The following is a 19,585-nucleotide window of genomic DNA, read 5'->3' on the forward strand; positions in this document are numbered from 1 at the left end:
CACTAATCATCAGAGAAGGGCAAATTAAAATCACAATGAAATATCACCTCACACCTGTCAGAATGGCTATGAATAAATCAACAAACAACAAGTGTTGGTAAGGATGAGGAGAAGAGAACCTTCGTGCACTGTTTGTGGGATTACAAATTGATACAGCCACTATGGAAAACAATATGGAGTTTCCTCAAAAACTTAAAAAAATAGAAGTACTTTATGATCCAGCGATTCTACTTCTGGATATTTGTTGGAAGAATTCCAGAACACTAATTAAAGAAGACATATCCTTTTGTTCATTGCAGTACTCTCAGTGGTACATAAGGCCTGGCCAGAACATATCTAGCTATGTAATATGAAAAATAGAGACACTTATTGAAGGTACCAAACACAAGAAGCATTGTATGTAGGACAATGACACCTCAGTTCCCTTCAAAGTTATGACCTTCTTGAGGAAATCTGGTTTAATGGTAGCAGTTTGAATCAAGTCATTAGCAACTGCAGCACGATATTCCTTCTGCTCTGGTAGCAGGAGCTGCAGAATTGATTTGCCATGACAAGTGTCATGCCGAGATCCTGAGTCAAAATCTTGAGCACGGTGGTAATTGGAATCCCCACATGAGGTTCTAGCTCTCGCGCGGTCAGCCACCGATCTTTGTTGATTACAACCCACACATGTTCAACATTCTCAGGTGTTCTCCTTGTTGCAGGCCTTCCAGAACATGAATCACTTTCAACAGATTCTTGACCATCTTTGAAGTGTTTGTGCCACACTTTTATTTGCTCTGCGCTCATTGCATTGTCACCGAAAGCCTTCTGAATCATCTGAATAGTTTCTGTGAAGGAATGTTCAAGCCTAATGAGAAATTTGATGCAGATTTGTTGCTCTACTCACTCAGCCATTTGAATTCAAGGGCCACAGAGTACATGTGCTCACTCAATGGCATCTACTGCCCCCGAAGTTGTTATTGTTCACGTGTTGTTATTGTTCACGTGTGAACATTCCGGTCTACTCTCTTTGGCTGCCAGGTTACGTTGATGTTGTGTAAACTGTTCTTGTTATATTAAGAATGGCTGGACTTTTTCTGGGCATGCAATGGAATATTACGTGGCTATTAAAAAAAGTGAAATCTTACTATTTGTGACAACATGAATGGACATAGAGGGTGTTATGGTAAATGTAATAAGTCAGAGAAAGACAAATACCATATGATTTTTCATATATGTGGAATCTAAAAAACAAAATAAACAAAACAGAAACAGACTCACAGATACAGAGAACAGGTTGTCAGGAGGGAGCGGGGATGGAGGGCTGGGTGATAAAGGGGAAGGTATTAAGAAGTACAAATTGACAGCTAGAAACTAGACACAGCATGTAAAGTACAGTATAGGGAATATAGTCAATAATATTGTACTAATTAACTATGTATGGTGCCAGGTGGGTACTAGATTCATCAGGGTGACCACTTTATAAGTTATATAAATGTCTAACCACTATGCTGTACACCTGAAACTAATATATTGAATGTCAACTGTAATTGAAAAATTAAAAAAATAAAAAGAATAGCTCTTTATGCAACCATCAGGCTACAAATATGTTGTCTTTTGCTTTTTTACCCTAACATTCTTTTCATCCCAAAGTTATATCTTTTTTGAAAGTCTAATTCATTTCCTTTCAGGCTTCTGGGTTTTGTGTCTTGTTTAGAAATGCCTTCTTCACTTCAAAATTATTTTGTGAAATTACATGATAATTTCTCTTAGTGTTTTCCCAAATTTTTTGTTACACTTAAGACTCTAGTCTATCTGGAAATTATCTGAGGAGAGCCATCAGCTCTAATGTTTGTCTTTTCTAACCTCGACTCCGTGATCAATGATCCAGCTTCCCGGGAGTTTCAGAGCAATCCAGGTTTCCCAGGTCCTTGGAGATGTAGCTGAACCTGACTTTATTGACACATTGTTGGTTGTGACCTTGGACCCCCTAAGTCCTCTCCTGCTCACTGAGTCCTTGGTCCAGACCCCAGGGGAGCATCTGGGCAGACTCCTTTCCTGAGGGACACGTGGCCCTGCAGAGATCTGGATACCCATGTGTCTCGGTCATGGGCTGCAGCACTTCCTCTGTAAGTTCGGCCCTGGCTCTCTTCCACTCTACCTCCGCCCCCGACCTGTGCGCTGCCTGGCCAGCTCTTCCCCAGCAAATTTGCATCACGCAGCCGAGGGAGGGCTCTGGAGGACTGCTTCTCCGAGCCATGGTCCGCTCGGCCGCCCCCCTGCTCCTCCTGGCCATGACTCTCCCCCTGGTGGGGTCACCAGGGGCCCAAGCGTCCCAACCTGTGAGTGAGACTGAGGTAAGGACCCCGGGAAGGTCTGCAGAGGCAGCACTGAGAAGATCCGGCTGTGAGAGGCAGAGGGATGTGTGGGATGAAATGATAGGTGGAGGGGAAAGGGCTTCCCCAAAAGGCCGATTTGTTATAGGGTCGCCGAGAGTTCAGTCTGTATTCCAGAATGTGGGGACAGCTTTGTTTCTTTATTTGCATCCCTGGGAACCTCAGGGATGCCTGCTGCACTTTGGATAAAGGCTTTTCCATCCAAGCTTGCAATTTAAGCACGAAAAGAGGAACTTTCCAGATTTGGGGACCATTGGCATAGAGGAGAGGAGAGAATCTGAGGAAAGGCAGCCAAGTCTAGATTAGTACATTTTCACCTGTGTTTGCTCCCACGTGGTCTCTCTATCTCTATCTCCACCCATACCCTTATCTAGAACCATATCTGTTTTGGGGTAGACATCCACATACACACACTATTTTGAGCAAAGGGGGTGTTGGTGAGGAGTAATTTACAGGAACCGGGGACTAAGGGAAGATGCTGCCTCCGCTCACCCCAGTGGCCAGTCCTGTGGAGGGAATGGAAGTCCCCAAGCCTCTGTGCCCCAGCCAGCTCTGCCAAGCCCTCCCCCTGGATCTCCAGACCCAGCCATTTCAATTAGCCTGGAGGCACAGGGACAGGAAAATTCAGGAAGGAATTAAGCAAAGCATGTTGACTCTCCGGGGTGTGCCTGGTTCCTGGGTTCAGGCCCTGGCAAGTCCCTGGAGATGCCTCCCTTGAACCTCCTGCCAGAGGAACCTGCCAGAGCCTACTTCCCCCTCCTGATATTCCACTTAATTCCATACAAAAAAATAATAATAAAACATTTTTTTTAAGAGGACCTTCCAAGAAACTGTGTCACGCCAGCAGATTGGCCAGGCTGGCCACTGGGCCACTTGGGGAAGAAGGTGTCCCTGAAAGAAACGTGGGGTCAGCTTCTGCTCAGGGGTTTCTCCTCTGTGCTCTGTCCTAGGGACCCAGTCAGGTGGGAGGGGAGCCTGGGCAGCAATTGGACCGAAACATTGGAGCAGGTGGTGAGTGGATGGACGAGGAGCGGGAGCAGCGCGTGAGGGGAAAGAGAGCCCCCGGAGAGGCCGCGGCGTGGGGCGGTAGGTGGACAGAGAGGACCGGACCTGGCACTGGCCAGGCAGACCCACCCCCCGCTCTCTAGCGGTGAGGCCTTGAGAAAATCACTCATCTGTGAGAGCCTCATCTATAAGAGGGGGGTTGTTGGGGGGGTGTCACAAAACAGAGTGTTCCACAGCTGGATGAGGAGTGATTGTTCCTGGGCCCTGACTGGGCCTGGACGGGCTATGGGGAGGCGGGACCTGCTCCTGGCAGTGACCTGCTAAACAGGGGGAACCGGCCCACGGCCTCCCTGCCTCTCCTCTCCAGCCACGCCCCCTTCTCCTGTAGAATCAGTCCTGGCCTCCGGCTATGTGCGGCTGGACTTCTCCGACGAGACTTGGCCCGCCGCACTGTCCAGGCCCCTGACTCTGCCTCCTGCCTCCGCTTCCTCTGCCCCAAGAAGCCTCACTGGCCTCAGCCTCACGACAGGTAAGGGGGAGTTCCACTGGGCCCTGCCTCTCAGGGCCACCGATTGCGTGGGAAGGGCAGCTCAGAGTGAAGGGGACATGGGCCTCCCAGCCCTCCTGCAGCCCGCTTGCCGGAGATGCTCCCTATTTCCTGGAGGGTCTGCATGGCCCAGCTCCTTCCTCACTTTCCCACCTGACAGGCCCTTCCCCTCCTGCTCCATGCCCCCATCTTCTAAACAGAGGGCCCAAGGGGCAGATGATGGGGAAGCTGGACTTCTCAACCCCGCCCCCAGATGCCTTCGGGAGTGATGACCTCCATTCCTTTGAACCCTAGCTGAGGAGGCAGCTCCGGGTTGCTGTGACTTTGGGATTGTTCCAGATACCCAGCCCCAGACCTCTCAGGCATCAGGCTGTGGCTGGTACCGCCGAGGTGGCTTCTCAGACAGCCAGCTCACCTCTCACTCTCCTTCTCTGTCACAGAGTGTGCCACCAAGCCTGATGGACTTGCCTACTGTGCTTGCCTGTCTGGGTACCAGTGGAATGCCAGTGTCTGCTCCCGCCACGATTCCTGCCAATTCCTCCACAACCACCGGCCCTGCGGCTGCCTTGTCCTCAGCCCTCCAGAAGCTGGGTACTGCCAGCTACTGCCACCTGGTGAGGAGAATTGAGAGCTTGGAAACCAATGGGCCCAAATGAAAGAAACCTCTTGTGTTTTTTCCTCGCTGACCCTGCATCTCTGCCAGCTGGCCCAAGCCCAGTGGCTCCCCTGGGTGGGGGTCGGGGGAGACACCAGCCGTCACAGCAGATCACAGGCCCTGGGCTCGGAACCTGAGAAGTGAAACTAATGAACAGCAGGGCTCTGGAGACATACCGACAAGGAGAGAAATTTTCTTGCTGGGAGAGTGGGGGTCCTAGGTCAAAAAGGTTCCCTGTTTGGTTCCCAGTGACAGATGGGGTCTTCCACGCTGGACTACAGCAGCCACACTCCTCCAGGGACAAAATAAAATTAAAAATACTAGGTGGGGAGGGAGCAAGGAGGGATGGGGGTCAGAAGGTGAGGGAGTGCCACAGCCTAGCTGCATGGGGGCCCGAGAGTTCCTGCTGCAATGGCCCCCTGTCCTCTGCCTCCTTTCAGTCCCAGGCACCCTGAGCCTGGACTCCTGGCTGCAGATGCCTGGCAACACGCTGAACTTGACCCTCCTCACGAGCCACGAGACCACCAACCTGAACTGGTTCCTGCAGCGCCACATGGGGAGCCCCAGACCCATCCTCCTGCAGCCAGGGACACATGTGTCCCTGTCATCTAGCCAGGGCCAGACTGTCCTCAGCATTGTCAACATCTCCCATAAGTGGGAAGGTAGCCAGCCTGTCCTTCCCGCCTCTTCTCTCCTCCTTTCCACTTCCTCCTCCCTCTCTCCTCCTTCCTTCTTTTCTCTTCTCCTCTTCGTCTCCCTTTTCATCTTTCTGTTTATTCATTTTGGAGAAATAAAGGCTAAGCATCCCATTGATGTGAAAATTCATAAGGGAAGAATGCTGAAAATATAGCCTCAACTTTAACTGAGAACAGACGAGTACTTTTCTTCAAGCTGTTGAAATGGTAGGGGATAGTGAGGAAGGGCCTCTCCTAGAAGGAGAAAGTTTCATTTTATTTATTTATTTTTTTAAGATTTTATTTATTTATTTTTAGCGAGAAGGGAAGGGAGGGAAAAAGAGAGGGAGAGAAACATTGATGTGAGAGAGAAACATCAATTGGTTGCCCCTCCTGCATGGCCCAACCTGAGAACAAGCCTGCAACCCAGGCAAGTGCCCTGACTGGGAATCGAACTGGTGGCCTTTCAATTTGCAGGATGATACCCAACCAAGTGAGCCACACCAGTAAGGGCAAGACAGGTTCACTTTCAAATTCATGGCTACAAGCTAATAAAAAAGGGTCAGGAGCCTCTTCTCCAGATCTCTTCTTCCTCCTAGAAGTCCTTTTGGGGGCAGGGATCTTTCTTGCTGAGGTTAAGCAGAGACTAGACTAAGAAGATCCTGTGTCTGCAGGTGAGTACAGGTGCTGCTTCGAGGCCCAGGGATTCAGGTGGGAACTGCACCAGGTAGTGAGGGTGCCCCTGCAGGCGGCAGATGTGACTCGACTCCCGGATCAGCTCTCCATCTCCTGTGCGGCCTCCCCTGGCTTCCAGCTGCGCTGCTGCATCCCCCCCACACCTCTGGGCTACCTGGCTTCCTGGAACCTTGGCGAGGGCAGCGAAGGTATGCAAAGGGGCCACGGTCAGGCCGGGGTGGGGCAGAGGCTGCAGTTCAACATGCGAGTTCCAGGTCCAAGTCCAACACAGTGTTTACGCAATAGGGAAGCGATTTTCAATCTTTTTCACCTCATGGCCCACATCAACTAATTACTAAAATTCTGTGGCACACCAAAAAAACATATATTTTGCTGATCTGACAAAAATATATATAAACTTTTGATTCGTTCACACCAGACAGCTACTGTTGGGTTGGCTGTTGTCATTGTTATATTGGGCAGTCTAAGGGGAGCGAAGTCAGTGCCCCTGACTAGTCAGGTGTTACAGGTTTTAAAAATTCCTGTGGTACACCGATTGAAATTCTCTGCGACAGAGCAACCCCAATTTTATCGATACAAGAATAACCACGTGAGTGTCGATAACTTTCTGCCAAATGCTTTTATCCATACCATCTCCTTAAACTCTCTGGGGTTCATTTAACGACAGTTCCATTTTACAAATGAGGAAACGGTGGCTGAAGTCCCCAGGCTAGTTAGCGATCCCCAAGGAACTTCACCAAAATCCAAGCTTTGCTTTCAGTAATTTCATGCCCTCATACTACTCTGCTTTTGCCCGATGTTTCCTCTACTTCTGAAATTGCTAGAAGGACTGAGCCAGCCAGCCTGGGCCTTCGGGGTCAAGGTCTGCCCCTGGTCCCGTGACTGACGGCTCTCTTCTCCCATCCCACCCTCAGCCTCCTTACTCAACCAGCCAGATGACCAGTGCCTTGTGCTGGCCATTCAGCATTGCCCGACAGCTGACACCACATACACTTGTGACCTGCAGAGCCCAGGACTGACCCCTCTCAGGGTCCCCATCTCTGTCTCCATCATCCAGGGTACGTGGGCCTTAAGGTCCAGCTGGCCGACCTCCCACTGGCCTGCCCTGGGAGCTCCTCCTTGACATTTCGCTGCCCCGGGCAATGCCTGCCTTGGGTTTCTGCCCAAGGAGCAGCTCAGCTAGACTGCAGTTGCTGAGCTCTCCCCAATGTCACTCTTCAGATGAAGACACTACCTGCCCTGAGGACTCCTCAGCTGTTGCCTGGAACGTCACCAAAGCTGGCTACGTGGCACAGGCCCCATGTCCTGTGAACAGGACGGGCATGGTGAAGAGGACGTGCGGGCCTGATGGAGTCTGGGGACCCATCCACGACAGCTGCACAGACAGGGGGCTCCTCGCCTTGTTTCAGAGAGCCCAGGTAGAGCTTCTCGCCCCGCTGCCCACGTGGTCCACCCTCCATGACCTGCCCCTTCCTCACTCAGGACCCAGCTTTAGAATCCTTTCCTCCTGAGGCCCAGCCAGAGGTTATTCCGCTTCTCTGACTCGGAACCCTAGCAGAGCCAGGAAGTAGGCATGGGGGCCCTAGAATGGCCAAGACTCTCATGGCGGGGAGGGCACTATTCCCAAGCCTTCATCTGTCAAGGGTCCCTTCCACTAACATTGGTGTCAGCTGTACCCACACGGCTCACTCTGCGTCCTGATCCCCTGGGTGGGGCGGGGCTATGGGGAGGAAGGAGCTGGATGGGGGAGGAGGTGGCCCCTCTCTGGTGAGGACTTGCTCCCCCCACACTGGCCCCACTCCTGTCGTCTGTCCCAGCTGCTGTGGGAAGGCCAGGGCTGCCCTGCTGAAGAGGTACCAGAGAGCCTGGCACAGCTGCTAGAGGAGACGGAGGTGGTGCGCTCGCCCTCTGACTTACTGGCACTGCTGGGCACCATGACATACCTGGCCAAGGTGGTAGCAGACACCAGAATGCAGCTTCACCCCAGTGCCCTGGAGGTAAGCTCTCGGAGCCACGGCAGGTGCCAGCTGGGTAGAGGGGGCTCGAAGTTTTTCACCTGTGGGCACTTCTGCCCCTCTGACATCACCATGGGCTGTCAGACGACAGACCATTCTAGAGTCTGAGTGTCTGCTCCAGTGGTCCATCTCTGCTCTTGGACACCAGTCTCTAAGGCCATGGAATGTGGAGAAGACTTGACGCCGAGAACACAGGGGAGACTGAGGACGGTGTGTGTTCACAAGAGTTTAGGGTATACATTCACACACAGATATGTGGGTATGACATGAATCACCCCTACACATGAGCAAGCACTCACAAGGACCTGCATGAAGACACTCAAACACAATTGGCTTTGCTGGAGTCCCCTAAACCAGCTCTCAGTGTAGGCATCTGCTGGTGACCCGTAGGCTGCAGCCAGAAGAACAACTAGGGCCTATAACACTACACACCCGTCGTGTCTGGGAATATGTATTGCACGTTGGTGTTCAGACGTGCGCGTGGCTCTCTAATTCAGGACACTGTGCCCTCTATCGCCATTCCTACTTTTCAAGCCTGTAGGGAGTCAAGAAATCGAAGAAGACCCCCTGAGGGCCTCAATGACCCCTAGGGATGGCGGGGGAAGAAGTGTTGTCAGATGGAGGGGTGGGATGTACTTCAGGAGACCACGTGCTTGAAGATGCTCCCGTGGTTAGCTGAACAGCGCCTCCATTCTTCCTATCTAGAAACGCTCCCTTGAGAGGCCTACCTTTTCCCCGCTTTCTCTCCAACCTTAGGCCTTGCAATGAACGAGGAAAGGTAGGTCTGGGGGCCTCTGTACCCTAGTGCCCCCAGCTCAGTGCTGTGGGCGCTCGCAGCTGGGACTCATCTATCTCTCTGTTGGGTGCCACAGGCTCTCCTGAAAACCACTGACAAGGTCCTAGACATGGACAACAGTTCCCTGTGGACCACGGCCCAGGTCCAGACACCCTCGGCGAGCTCAGATCTCCTGCTGGCTGTGGAGACCCTGGCGTGCAGCCTGCGCCCACAGGATCACCCCTTCAGCTTCGGCTTGCCCAACGTGCAGATGCAGACCCAGCTCCTCAGCCCCACGCTTCCTGCTGACTACAGAGTCTCCTTCTCCACTCAGCCACCTCTGCAGGCACAGATCCTCAGACGCTCACTGGCCCCCCTGGTTACTAGTAACAATAACATCACAATTACTAGCCTGGTGCTGCGAAAGCTGGACCACCTTCTACCCTCGAACTATGGGCCAGGGCTGGGGGACTCCCTCTATGCCACTCCCGGTCTGGTCCTCGCCATCTCTGTCATGGCAGGTGGCCAGGCCTTCAACAAGGGAGAAGTCATCATGGACTTTGGAGATAGAGATAGCACCCTTCACTGTGTCTTCTGGGACCACCATCTCTTCCAGGGCAGCGGGGGCTGGTCAGAGGAAGGGTGCCAGGTGCAGGCAGCCAGTGCCAGCCCCGCCACCCAGTGCCTCTGTCGGCACCTCACTGCCTTCTCTGTCCTCATGTCCCGACACACTGTTCCAGAAAACCCCACCCTGGAGCTGCTGAGTCAGATGGGCTTGGTGGCCTCCATTCTGGCGCTGCTTGTGTGCCTGGGTGTGTACAGGCTGGTGTGGAGAGTTGTGGTACGGAACAAAGTTGCCTACTTACGCCATGCGGCCCTACTCAACGTGGTGCTCTGTCTGCTGGCCGCAGACACCTGCTTCCTGGGAGCCCCACTGCTTCCCCCAGGACCCAGAAGTCCACTCTGCCTGGCCGCTGCCTTCCTCTGTCATTTCCTCTACCTGGCCACCTTTTTCTGGATGCTGGCTCAGGCCCTGATGTTGGCCCACCAGTTGCTCTTTGTCTTCCATCAGCTGTCCAAGCGCCGAGTGCTCTCCCTCATGGTGGTTCTTGGCTACCTGTGCCCCATGGGGTTTGCAGGTGTCGCCTTGGGCCTCTATCTACCTCGAGGGCAATATCTGGGAGAGGGGGCGTGCTGGTTGGATGGAAAGGGAGGGGCGCTGTACACCTTTGTGGGGCCGGTGCTGGTCATTGTGGGCCTGAATGGGCTGGTACTAGGCATGACCATGCTGAAGTTGCTGAGACCTTCGCTGTCAGAGGGACCCCAGGTGGAGAAGCGCCAAGACCTTCTGGGGGTGATCAAAGCCCTGCTTGTACTCACACCCATCTTTGGTCTCACCTGGGGGCTGGGCCTGGCCACTCTGCTAGAGGAAGCCTCCATAGTCCCTCACTACATCTTCACAATTCTCAACACCTCCCAGGTGGGTGATAACCAGGTGGCTGTGCTTTTGCTGTTTTAGAAGTTCTAAATCTCTGCCAGTCCCTTCTCAAGGCGGTGTCATGGTGGAGCAGAGGAAGTATAGCTTGGGAATTTTTTTTTTTAAGATTTTATTTATTTATTTTTAGAGAGGGGAAGGGAGAAGAGAGGGATAGAAACATCAATGTGTGGTTGCCTCTCATGCACCCCCTGGCCCACAACTCAGGCATGTGCCCTAGACTGGGAATCGAACCTGCAACCCTTTGGCTCGCAGGCCCGCACTCAGTCCATTGAGCCACACCAGCCAGAGCAGCTCAGGAATTTTAGAAGGCATTGGTTTGGGTCCCAGGTCCTCCACTGACTAGCTGGATAACTTTGGACAACCCTCTCTGAACTCTGGTTTTCTTATCTGGGAAATAATACCTGGTTTTGCCAGAGAAGTCAGGGAATTGTCAGTATCCAACCCTTTGATATCCCCTTTGCAACCAGAGCAGTAAGAAAAGCACCAGAATGGTCCTGTGCACCAGTGATGCTGATGTACGGAAGCCCAAGATGGGAAGCCTCAGAACAAGAATTAGACAAGAGGACAGAGGCGAGGGAGGAGGGGAGGAAACCAGCTGATTTCGGTTCGGTCCTCCTTAACTCACTTATCCCCATCTCCCTCTTTTCAGGGTGTCTTCATCTTATGGTTTGGTTGCCTTATGGACAAGAAAGTGAGTCTATGTCCTAACCACCTGACTCCCATCCGAAGGCGGGGGGCTTTGGCTGCATAACCAGGCGTTTCTCTCTCTCTGCAGGTACAACAGGCTTTACGCAGACGCTTCTGCCGTGCCCCACCCCCCAACTCCACCATCTCCCTGGTGAGTCGCTGCCTTCAAATCCTTCATTCTCCCCGAGAGCAGCTCAGAAGCAGGTGATCCACAGCCCTTCCCAGAGGAGAAGGGTGCAACTAGAAGCTGAGAGCAGATTGGGGTTGTTTTCTAGAATGAGGCTGTTCCAGGCTCAAGCTCTCCACAACGCAGAACGCAGCCCAGTCAGAAATGTTAGAGTCAGGTTCCCCGGTTCCTGATGACAACCTGGGCTCCTGGTGACTCTCTTGTCCTGGTTTTTCCATCTGAAAACCTGCCCCCAGTTACTATTTGAAGGGAAGAGACAGGATCAATACATGGCAGGCCTCACTGGAGCTGAGAACAGAGTGCCTAGAATTACTGCGGCCCTCGAAGCAGGGCAGGTGAGAATGTGAAAATGGACACAACCTCACCAAAGACAATAATCACCCTGCCACTGGGCCTTTTCCTCCCTCCCTAGGCCACAAGTGAGACCCACATCCTGGAACACAGCAAAGGAAGAAGTGAAAATGCCAGGTGAGGATGAAGCTTTCTTGGGAGCAGAGTGAGCAGCTTCCTGGCAAAGCTCTTCACAGACAGCTCCTCTTCATACGCCTGTCCTAGCCTGAAGGGTGGAAAACAGCCTTTGCTGGGGTCGACATTTCTCAACGAGCTGAGAAGGTGAAGGCCTTAGACAGCAGAGATGGTAGCATCTACTATTGCTTTCCCAAAAACCTGGAGGGAGTTTAACCACCACCGACTCTTGACTCAGTTCACTCTGAAAATTCCTTTACACACTGTCAAATATTTAATTATCCTGAAAAATCCTTGTGTTTCTTTTTTCAAGATTTTATTTATTTATTTTCAGAGAGAGGGGAAAGGAAGGAGAAAGAGAGATAGAGAAACATCAATCAGTTGCCTCTTGCATGTCCCTAAGCTGGGGACATGGCCCGCAACCTAGGCATGTGCCCTGACTGGGAATCAAACCAGCAACCTTTTAGTTCACAGGCCGGCACTCAATCCACTGAGCCCCACCAGTCAGGGGGGAAAAAAAATCTTTGTTTTAAAGGAATTAGCATGAGTGAGCTCGTTGACCAGAGGAAGGGGAATATGCCAAGGTGGGGCAAGGTCTCCATTCCCCAGCCCAGAGCGTCAGGGCAAGCTCCCTCATGGGGAACCACATGTAATAGCCACGTCCCTCCAAAGGAGTGCAGGCTGTGTGTCTGCATCCCCCAGGACCGGCCTTGACCCAATGCCCCGAACCCCTCCCTCCCTGCTCCTAGAGCTCCGCCCTCCCGAACACCAGGCTATGCTCCCATTACTCACACTCATCTCCCTTGCACTCACCTGTCCCCACCCCTAAACGATCCAAGCAGGAATAGCGTGAAAAACTAGCTAAAGCTCTCTAATGAATAAACCTGACTTTGCTGCAAAACTAATGAAAATATCAAAGTTCAAAATAATTACAAGTAAAACCATCTCAACCAGTTTTTAACTAATCAGCAGTTTACGTTACAGATATAGTTGATAAATGGTTTTAACTCTTCAGTGATTTCTGATTATTCTTTACAGTTACGAAGAAAGGGTGGCTTAATTGACAGGAACTGTGATCTTCCAAACATTAGAGGTGAAAGGCAGAATTTGGTTTGTTTATTGTCAAAGTTTACAAAAAGGTGAAGTCAATGAGCCCACTTTCTTTAACCTTTAAAAATATCAATATAAAATTAAGTTTCACAGACATATGCATGTATTACAAAAAGTCACTGATATGAACATATTTGTAAGAAAGCGTTGTTAAATTTTAAAATAGAGAGAAAGGTACCACAGGCTGCTAAAATTTAAGAAAAGAAGACAACAAACACATTTAAAAGTGACAGGATCAACCCTAGCTGGTGTGGCTCAGTGGACTGAGTACCGGTCTGCGAACGGAACGATTGCTGGTTCCATTCCCAGTGTAGGGCACATGCCTGGGCTGCAGGCCAGGTCCCCAGTAGGGGGCGCGCGAGATGCAACCACACATTAATGTTACTTGCCCTCTCTTTCTCCCTCCCTTCCCTTCTCTAAAAATAGATAAATCTCTAAAAAAAGAGACAGGTTCAAGCTAAGGCTAGATATAGAGAAGAAAGATTTAAGAAAATCCTCTATCAGACACCAAGACATCTAGCTGAATTAATTTATGAGTTCACAATAGATAATGACAGGATTCTGAAAAACTTTTAAACTAGATAAATGACAAAATTCTGATAAACGAATCTTTGTTAATTACAAATTTCATGAGTATTTTTATAAAAATGGAATGGGGACTTTTCTGTTTAAATAAAAATGAATACTACATACTGTTGAAAATATTTTTCTTACAAATGCTATACCTTCATTTAACAATTTGTGTGACTATTTCGATTGTGCATAAACGGGCCCAAATATTTCTCTAAGTGGATTTCATCATTCTTTCACGTAGAAGGTATCTAGTCGTCAGGACAGTTGCAACATCTCTATGCCTGGGGCTTGTTGCAGCCCCAGGGGAGGCAGGTGGCCACTGAGACAGCAAAGGCTGCCTTGCTGGTTTCCCCGGCAACACAGACATGCCTCAAGGTCACTGTCACTTCATTAGTATATCAGTCTTGAGTTTTTTAGTTATAAAATTATTTTTGGAATAATTCAAACAATACACTTCAGAAGCAGCAGAGACTCTTTTTCTGAGTATGCTTTGTAGAAGTATGTTCTCATCTTCCTTCTCAAATGATTGCACACACTCAAGTGCAAGCTCTGCTGGTAGTGCACGCACGCACACACACACATACACACACACTTTAGAATTAATAAATGAAACGGCATTAAGCCTTTGTTCCCTTGTCTCACCATAAAAAGAAAAAAAAGGACTGAAAAAGAAGGCTCTGGAAGTGATCCTTCTTTTAATAAGTGAGATTTAGCAGCAATTCCATTTCTAACAAGATGGCTTAAGGAAATAAGTAGGCATGTAAACAGATAAATGTACAAAGGATGTGCATTTCAGTGTTTACATCCTCAGAAAAGAGGCACAAGTTAGGATATATCCACACAGAGGAACGCTATGTGGTCACTAAAAACGATGTATTGCTGTATCTACTGACATGGAAAAATATTCTAGACTATTTAGCGAAGAAAACAGAAGGGTCCCAGAACAGCATTGTACTAGACAGTTTTGCTCCACATATCCAATAAATACATGTGCATTGAAAAGATAGCAAACTATTAATAACGGGTATCTTTAGTTGATTTTTTATCTTCTTACTCTATAATTATTGAATTCTTTCACAATAAGCATGTGTTTTTATATTAGAAAAGTAATAAAATGATTTTAAAACATTCCCTTTGAACATTTTGCATATTCAAAAATAGAAACCTGTGCCCTGGCTAATGTGGCTCAGTTGGTTGGAACGTTGTCCCATAAACTGAAAGGCTGGGGGTTCAGTCCCCGGTAGGGTCGCATACGGGAGGCAACTGATCAATGTTTCTCTCACATCGGTATCTCTCTCTCCCTCTCCCTCTCTCTCTCTCTCTCCCCCCTCTTTTCTCTCTTTGGAATAAAAAAAAAAAAAAACTTGACAAGCAAAAAAACAAAATGCCCTCTGGAATTTAAGTTTGTATGGAAGTGTGGACATGAGGGGTTCCTGAGAAAACTTTGAGCCCCTTATTTGGAGTTATTTGGGTCAATTGTTTGGTCACTCATGCTCCTTTAAGCACAAAAGGGAAAGGGGCTCCTAGTTGAGTCAACCTGTCTTAATGCTTCTCTTTCACAATAACGTTCTCGGGATAGTATTTCTACTGTTTTGGTCCTTTCATTCCCACATCCTCCCATTTCCTCTCAATCAGCGATTTTTTTTTTTCCTTCACTGAAACAGCAGCCTATAGCAGCTCAAGTGCCAAACAAACCAGAGGGGACACAGGCAGAGGGACTTCTGAACCATCCGTTAAAATCTGAGAAAGGTTAGGAGACCTTGATACTGCTTCTCAAGTCCTTCAAGACAGACCAGAATTTGAGAGACTTGGAGGAATCGGCATAGCTCAGAAAGGATAGGGGGGAAAGATAGGCTGAGAGCTAGGATTACTAGGATTCTTCTCTCTGGAAAGATAGAAGCAAAGAGGGCAAGAATTTTTGTCTGTTTTATTGGTTGCTGCAGGCTCAGCACCTAGAATAGTGCTTGATGCATAACACTCAGTCAATAGGTATTTGCTGAATGAATGAGCTATACGGACCATGGGAAGAACATGAACTTTTACTCATAATCAGACCATCAGAAGCAAACAGCTGGAGCAGGGATGGGCCAAAGGGAAAGGCAAATCTTTTGAAGTTTTAATGAAAATGAAAGAGGATGAGGGAAAGTAAATGCTCCACTCCCAAATAAATTATTTGGTGGAAAAAAGGATCTAATTAAAGCTTTACATGAAAAAAAGAGACACTTAAGTTGGGGTCTTTAATATCACCTGTTTATCGAAGAATGGAGGCATCTATAGTATAACAAGTGATGCCAATGAAAATAACGTGGCTTACTCTTACATGTATAGGATGTTTTGAAGTAGTATGTAACCGGTGCAAAATTGGGTGAACCTATGACCAGCCTGGGAGCTGCAACAGAACTTGAACACACTGAAGCTCTGCGCTCCTCTCCAGTCCAACTCCATTGCCCCTGCCCCACCGGTGACCTCTGTTCTGGACATTTCCCTTACCTTTTTTCCTAAAAATTACTTTTAATTGTGGTAAAACACACATAAAATTGATGACTTTAACCATTTATAAGTATACAGTTTAGTAGTGTTGTAAGAACATTTACATGGTCATGCAATCAAGCTCCAGGACTCAACTTTCAAAACACAAGCCCTGTGGACATTGAACTCATTCTCCCTCGTCCAGCCCCTGGCAACTACCCTTCTACTCTATGTCTCTATGAATTTGGCTACTTTTGATGCCTCATGTAAGTGGAATCACACAGTAGTTGGTTTCTTTGTGTAGGGGGGCTTATCTTAGCATGTCTTCAAAGTTCATTCATACACATGTGACAGGATTGCCTTCCTTTTTAAAGCTGTGTAGAGTTCTATCATATGCATATTATTGTGTTACTTTCCGTATGAGCAACTCCAAACCTACGTTTGCCCCACCCTGTACGTACATCTTGTTGACATTTGGGTTGCTTCTATGTATAGGATATTGTGAATAACGCTATAAACACAGATGTAGATAACCTCTTTGAGACCCTGCTTTCAATTCCTTAGGGTATACGAGTATACCTAGACATGAAATTGCTGGATTATATGGTAATTCTACTTTTAGTTTTTTAAAGAACTGCCATACTGTTTTCCACAGTGGCTGTACCATTTAACATTCCCACCAACAGTGCACAAGCGTTCCAGTTTTTCCACATTGTCACCAACGCTTGTTACTTTCAGGTTTTTTGATGGCAGGCATCCTAATGGCTACTATCATTTCCCTAATGATTAGTAATGTTGAACTTCTTTTGATGTGCTTATTAGTCAGTTGTATACCTTCTTTTGAGAAATAACTATTCAAATTCTTTGACCATTTTAAAACTGTTTTATTTCTAGTTAATTGCAGGATTTCTTTAAATATTCTGAATATTAACCCCTTACTGCATATATGACTTGCAAATATTTTCTCCCATCCAAAGGTTGCCTTTTCACTGTCCTACGATGCAGTTAATTTTGATGAAGTACAATTTATATATTTTTCTTTCCTGTGTTTTTGGTGTCATATCCAAGCAATCAGTGCCAAATCCAATGAAACGGGAAAATCCAACTTTTCCTGTTTTAAGAGTTTTATAAGTTTAGCTCTTATATTTAGGTCTTTGATTCATTTTGAGTTAATTTTTGTATATGGTGAGAGGCAGGGGTCCAACTTCATTCTTTTACATATGGATATACAATTTTCCCAGCATGATTTATTGAAAGGACTGTCTCACCCCATTGGTTTGTTTTTTTGTTGTTTTTTTAAAAATCATCACCTGAGGAAACATTTATTGATTTTAGGTTGCGGATTTAACCCCTGGTCAGGGTACGTATGGGAGGCAACCGACAACTGTTTCTCTCTCTTTCCTTTCCACTTTCTTTAAAATCAATAAACATATTTTTTAAAATTAAAAGAAATTAGATTTAGTTCAGTTGAGCAATGGTGGGAGTGGGGGGAAGGAGGTGTTATTCTAAAGCAGGGCCCTCTATTCCTAGCAGCCTCATGGTTGACAAAAATGGTTCAGTTACAAATGAAGATTCAAAGGCAAAATCTGCCCCTAAGCCAAGAGACCTTTTGTCTCAATAAAAAAATAAGGCAAATAGTTCTCCAATACATCTCCACTTTATTTAAAGGTTAACCAACATAGTATTTATGTATCTAAACATTTACCATAAGTTTTCAGTGATGTTTATATTCTGAATTACCTTTCCATAATTAAGTTAATTTAGGCACATTGGTTTGTATTTTATAGAAAACACCTGGCTTTAGGTCACATATAGGAACGAGTATAATCTGCAAATGTTACAAAGATGATTTCAAATTTTAGCTAACCTCTTTTTCAAATTTCAACCGCTTGTTCAGTCTTTAATAAAAATACAGAGCAAAAACAAATGCTTAAATGTAACACCTGTGAGATTCTGGTGACTAAGACATCCCTGAAGGAGCAGTAAGCCGTGATTATTGGAAAGCTCAGAACTCTGCCAAGGCTTAATTGCAAAGTATTTAACAGAAGGCCACAGATTTTGTTTTCCTAAGTGGAGCTAAGACGTCATTTAGTAATGCATTGAAATGGCATTGCCTAGTGTGAGTGTTGCACAGAAACTCCAGGCCACAGCTTCTTGATCTATTTTGGATAAGCTTCCACTATCATTGCATGGCCCTGTGAAGGAAAAATAAGTTCCATTAGAGCAATGAACTATGAATCTGGCCAGTACGGAGGCATCAGAGAACAATAGGAAAAGTACAGGCTTTGGAGTTTGATGCTGGCTCTGCCATTCAAGTGCTGTGTGATCTTGGGGAAGCCATTCTGAACCTCAAGTTCATCTACAGAATTGTGCTCATGGTGCCCACTTCATAGTGTTTTTGGGAGCACAAAATTAGGTAGCATATAATACACACACACACTTCTATACATATAAACATGCATACATATATACATCAGAGTCTGTCTAGTAGAGTCTGATTGCTAACAGATGCTCCGTAAGTGGTTGCTATAAAAATGAGAAGCCACAGGGGGCTTTCTTAGCTGCACAAAAATAAACATAATATTATGAATACCAACAACAGTAAATTTCTGGATTAGAAAACTGAGTCTTTGAAAGGTTAAGTTACTCATCCAAATCCATGACACTATTAAATAACAGAGCCAGGATTTGAAATCAGGTCTAGATGATTTCAAAGACTCTCCTTCACTATCCTACTCAGATGAAGATGATCCAAGGGCCCCCAAAGGTAAGAAGGTAGAAAGATCCTTCTCCAGCTCTCTGCACAGTGTTGTGCACTAGTTATCTCCCTAGTTGAAACCAATCATACAAATTTATAATTTCATGAACCTAAAACCTATCTGATAATCACGGTCATTCTATCTTTCGGACTGTGATTAAATCAGTTAATAATAGCCTAACTAATGCTCGGCTACTTGGTTCAATCCAGTACCCATAAATATTTACTAAGGAACTATTATTTATAAGGCACCAAGTTGAATGCTGTGGTGGTACAAAGTTTTGTTTGCTACATGGCATCTGTCCTCAATTTAGTATACACTATCACTCAAAACAAGTCACTAAGTACCGTGATACAGGGACAAGCAAACAAAAAAGAACGGATGGAAAGGTTTGACTGACTTGGGATTACTAGAAGGGCTCTGATAAGGCAAGCATTTTCTTCTCCAGCTTTATATAAAATGCATTGGTTTCATGTCCAAAATCTTTCAGATGGCTCTAGATCAGTGGTTCTCAACTAAAAGTAATTTTGCTCCTCACCCTCCCCAGAGGACATCTAGCAACATCTCGAGATACTTCTGGTCGTCCCAACTACGTATATACGGGAAGGAGGCTTTTGCTATTGGTATTCAGTGGGTAGAGACCGTGCTAAACATCTCACAAGACATAGCATAACCCCCCACAACAAAGATTAGCTGGCCCAAAATGTTAATACTGCCGAAGTTGAGAAACTCTTCTCTAGATTCACAATGGATTCCTCCTCTGATCTAGTCACGCTTATATCACTCATTTGGCTCCTGATGAAACAATGCCAAATTTAGTCTAATTTCTAAGATGCATCATCTTTTTTCTCACTATACTATAAACTTCTAGAAGGTACTGGTTATTAGTCTTTGTTCTTCCACAAAAGCATCTAGTATTGTGTTGTTTATGCTCTATGTGTGAGATAAACCAATTAGGGAATAAGTACTGCAAACTGAAGGACATGAAGCTTTTTAACCATGTACTGCACACAGCGCTATGCGCTGGATATCTTCTTCATTTAAGCCTGGCATACAAAGCTGAGAGGGAGGACTCTGGTTCTAATTGACTAT

General features: G+C 47.1%; 2 protein-coding genes across 2 annotated transcripts in view; one reads left to right on the top strand and one right to left on the bottom strand.

Moving 5' to 3' along the window:
* Positions 1 to 2,240: 2,240 nt before the first annotated feature.
* Positions 2,241 to 11,589, top strand: ADGRF3 (adhesion G protein-coupled receptor F3). Its single transcript, XM_054566345.1, has 13 exons — positions 2,241 to 2,324; positions 3,329 to 3,389; positions 3,772 to 3,912; positions 4,371 to 4,547; positions 5,002 to 5,247; positions 5,934 to 6,143; positions 6,870 to 7,013; positions 7,177 to 7,373; positions 7,773 to 7,952; positions 8,843 to 10,225; positions 10,893 to 10,934; positions 11,019 to 11,081; positions 11,530 to 11,589. Exons 1-13 carry the CDS (start codon positions 2,241 to 2,243, stop codon positions 11,587 to 11,589), a joined length of 2,988 nt encoding a protein of 995 aa, XP_054422320.1.
* A 5,783-nt stretch (positions 11,590 to 17,372) lies between these two features.
* Positions 17,373 to 19,585, bottom strand: part of HADHB (hydroxyacyl-CoA dehydrogenase trifunctional multienzyme complex subunit beta) — a 31,486-nt gene continuing 29,273 nt past the window's right edge. The window contains exon 16 of the mRNA XM_054568873.1: positions 17,373 to 17,929. Within this exon, the coding sequence (XP_054424848.1) occupies positions 17,894 to 17,929 (36 nt within the window). The 3' untranslated portion in view covers positions 17,373 to 17,893. The remainder of the gene's footprint in view (positions 17,930 to 19,585) is intronic.

This window comes from Pteronotus mesoamericanus, unplaced genomic scaffold (genome assembly GCF_021234165.1).
Source record: "Pteronotus mesoamericanus isolate MK-2021 breed Mesoamerican mustached bat unplaced genomic scaffold, CSHL_Meso_final contig_101, whole genome shotgun sequence".
NCBI lineage: Eukaryota > Metazoa > Chordata > Mammalia > Chiroptera > Mormoopidae > Pteronotus > Pteronotus mesoamericanus.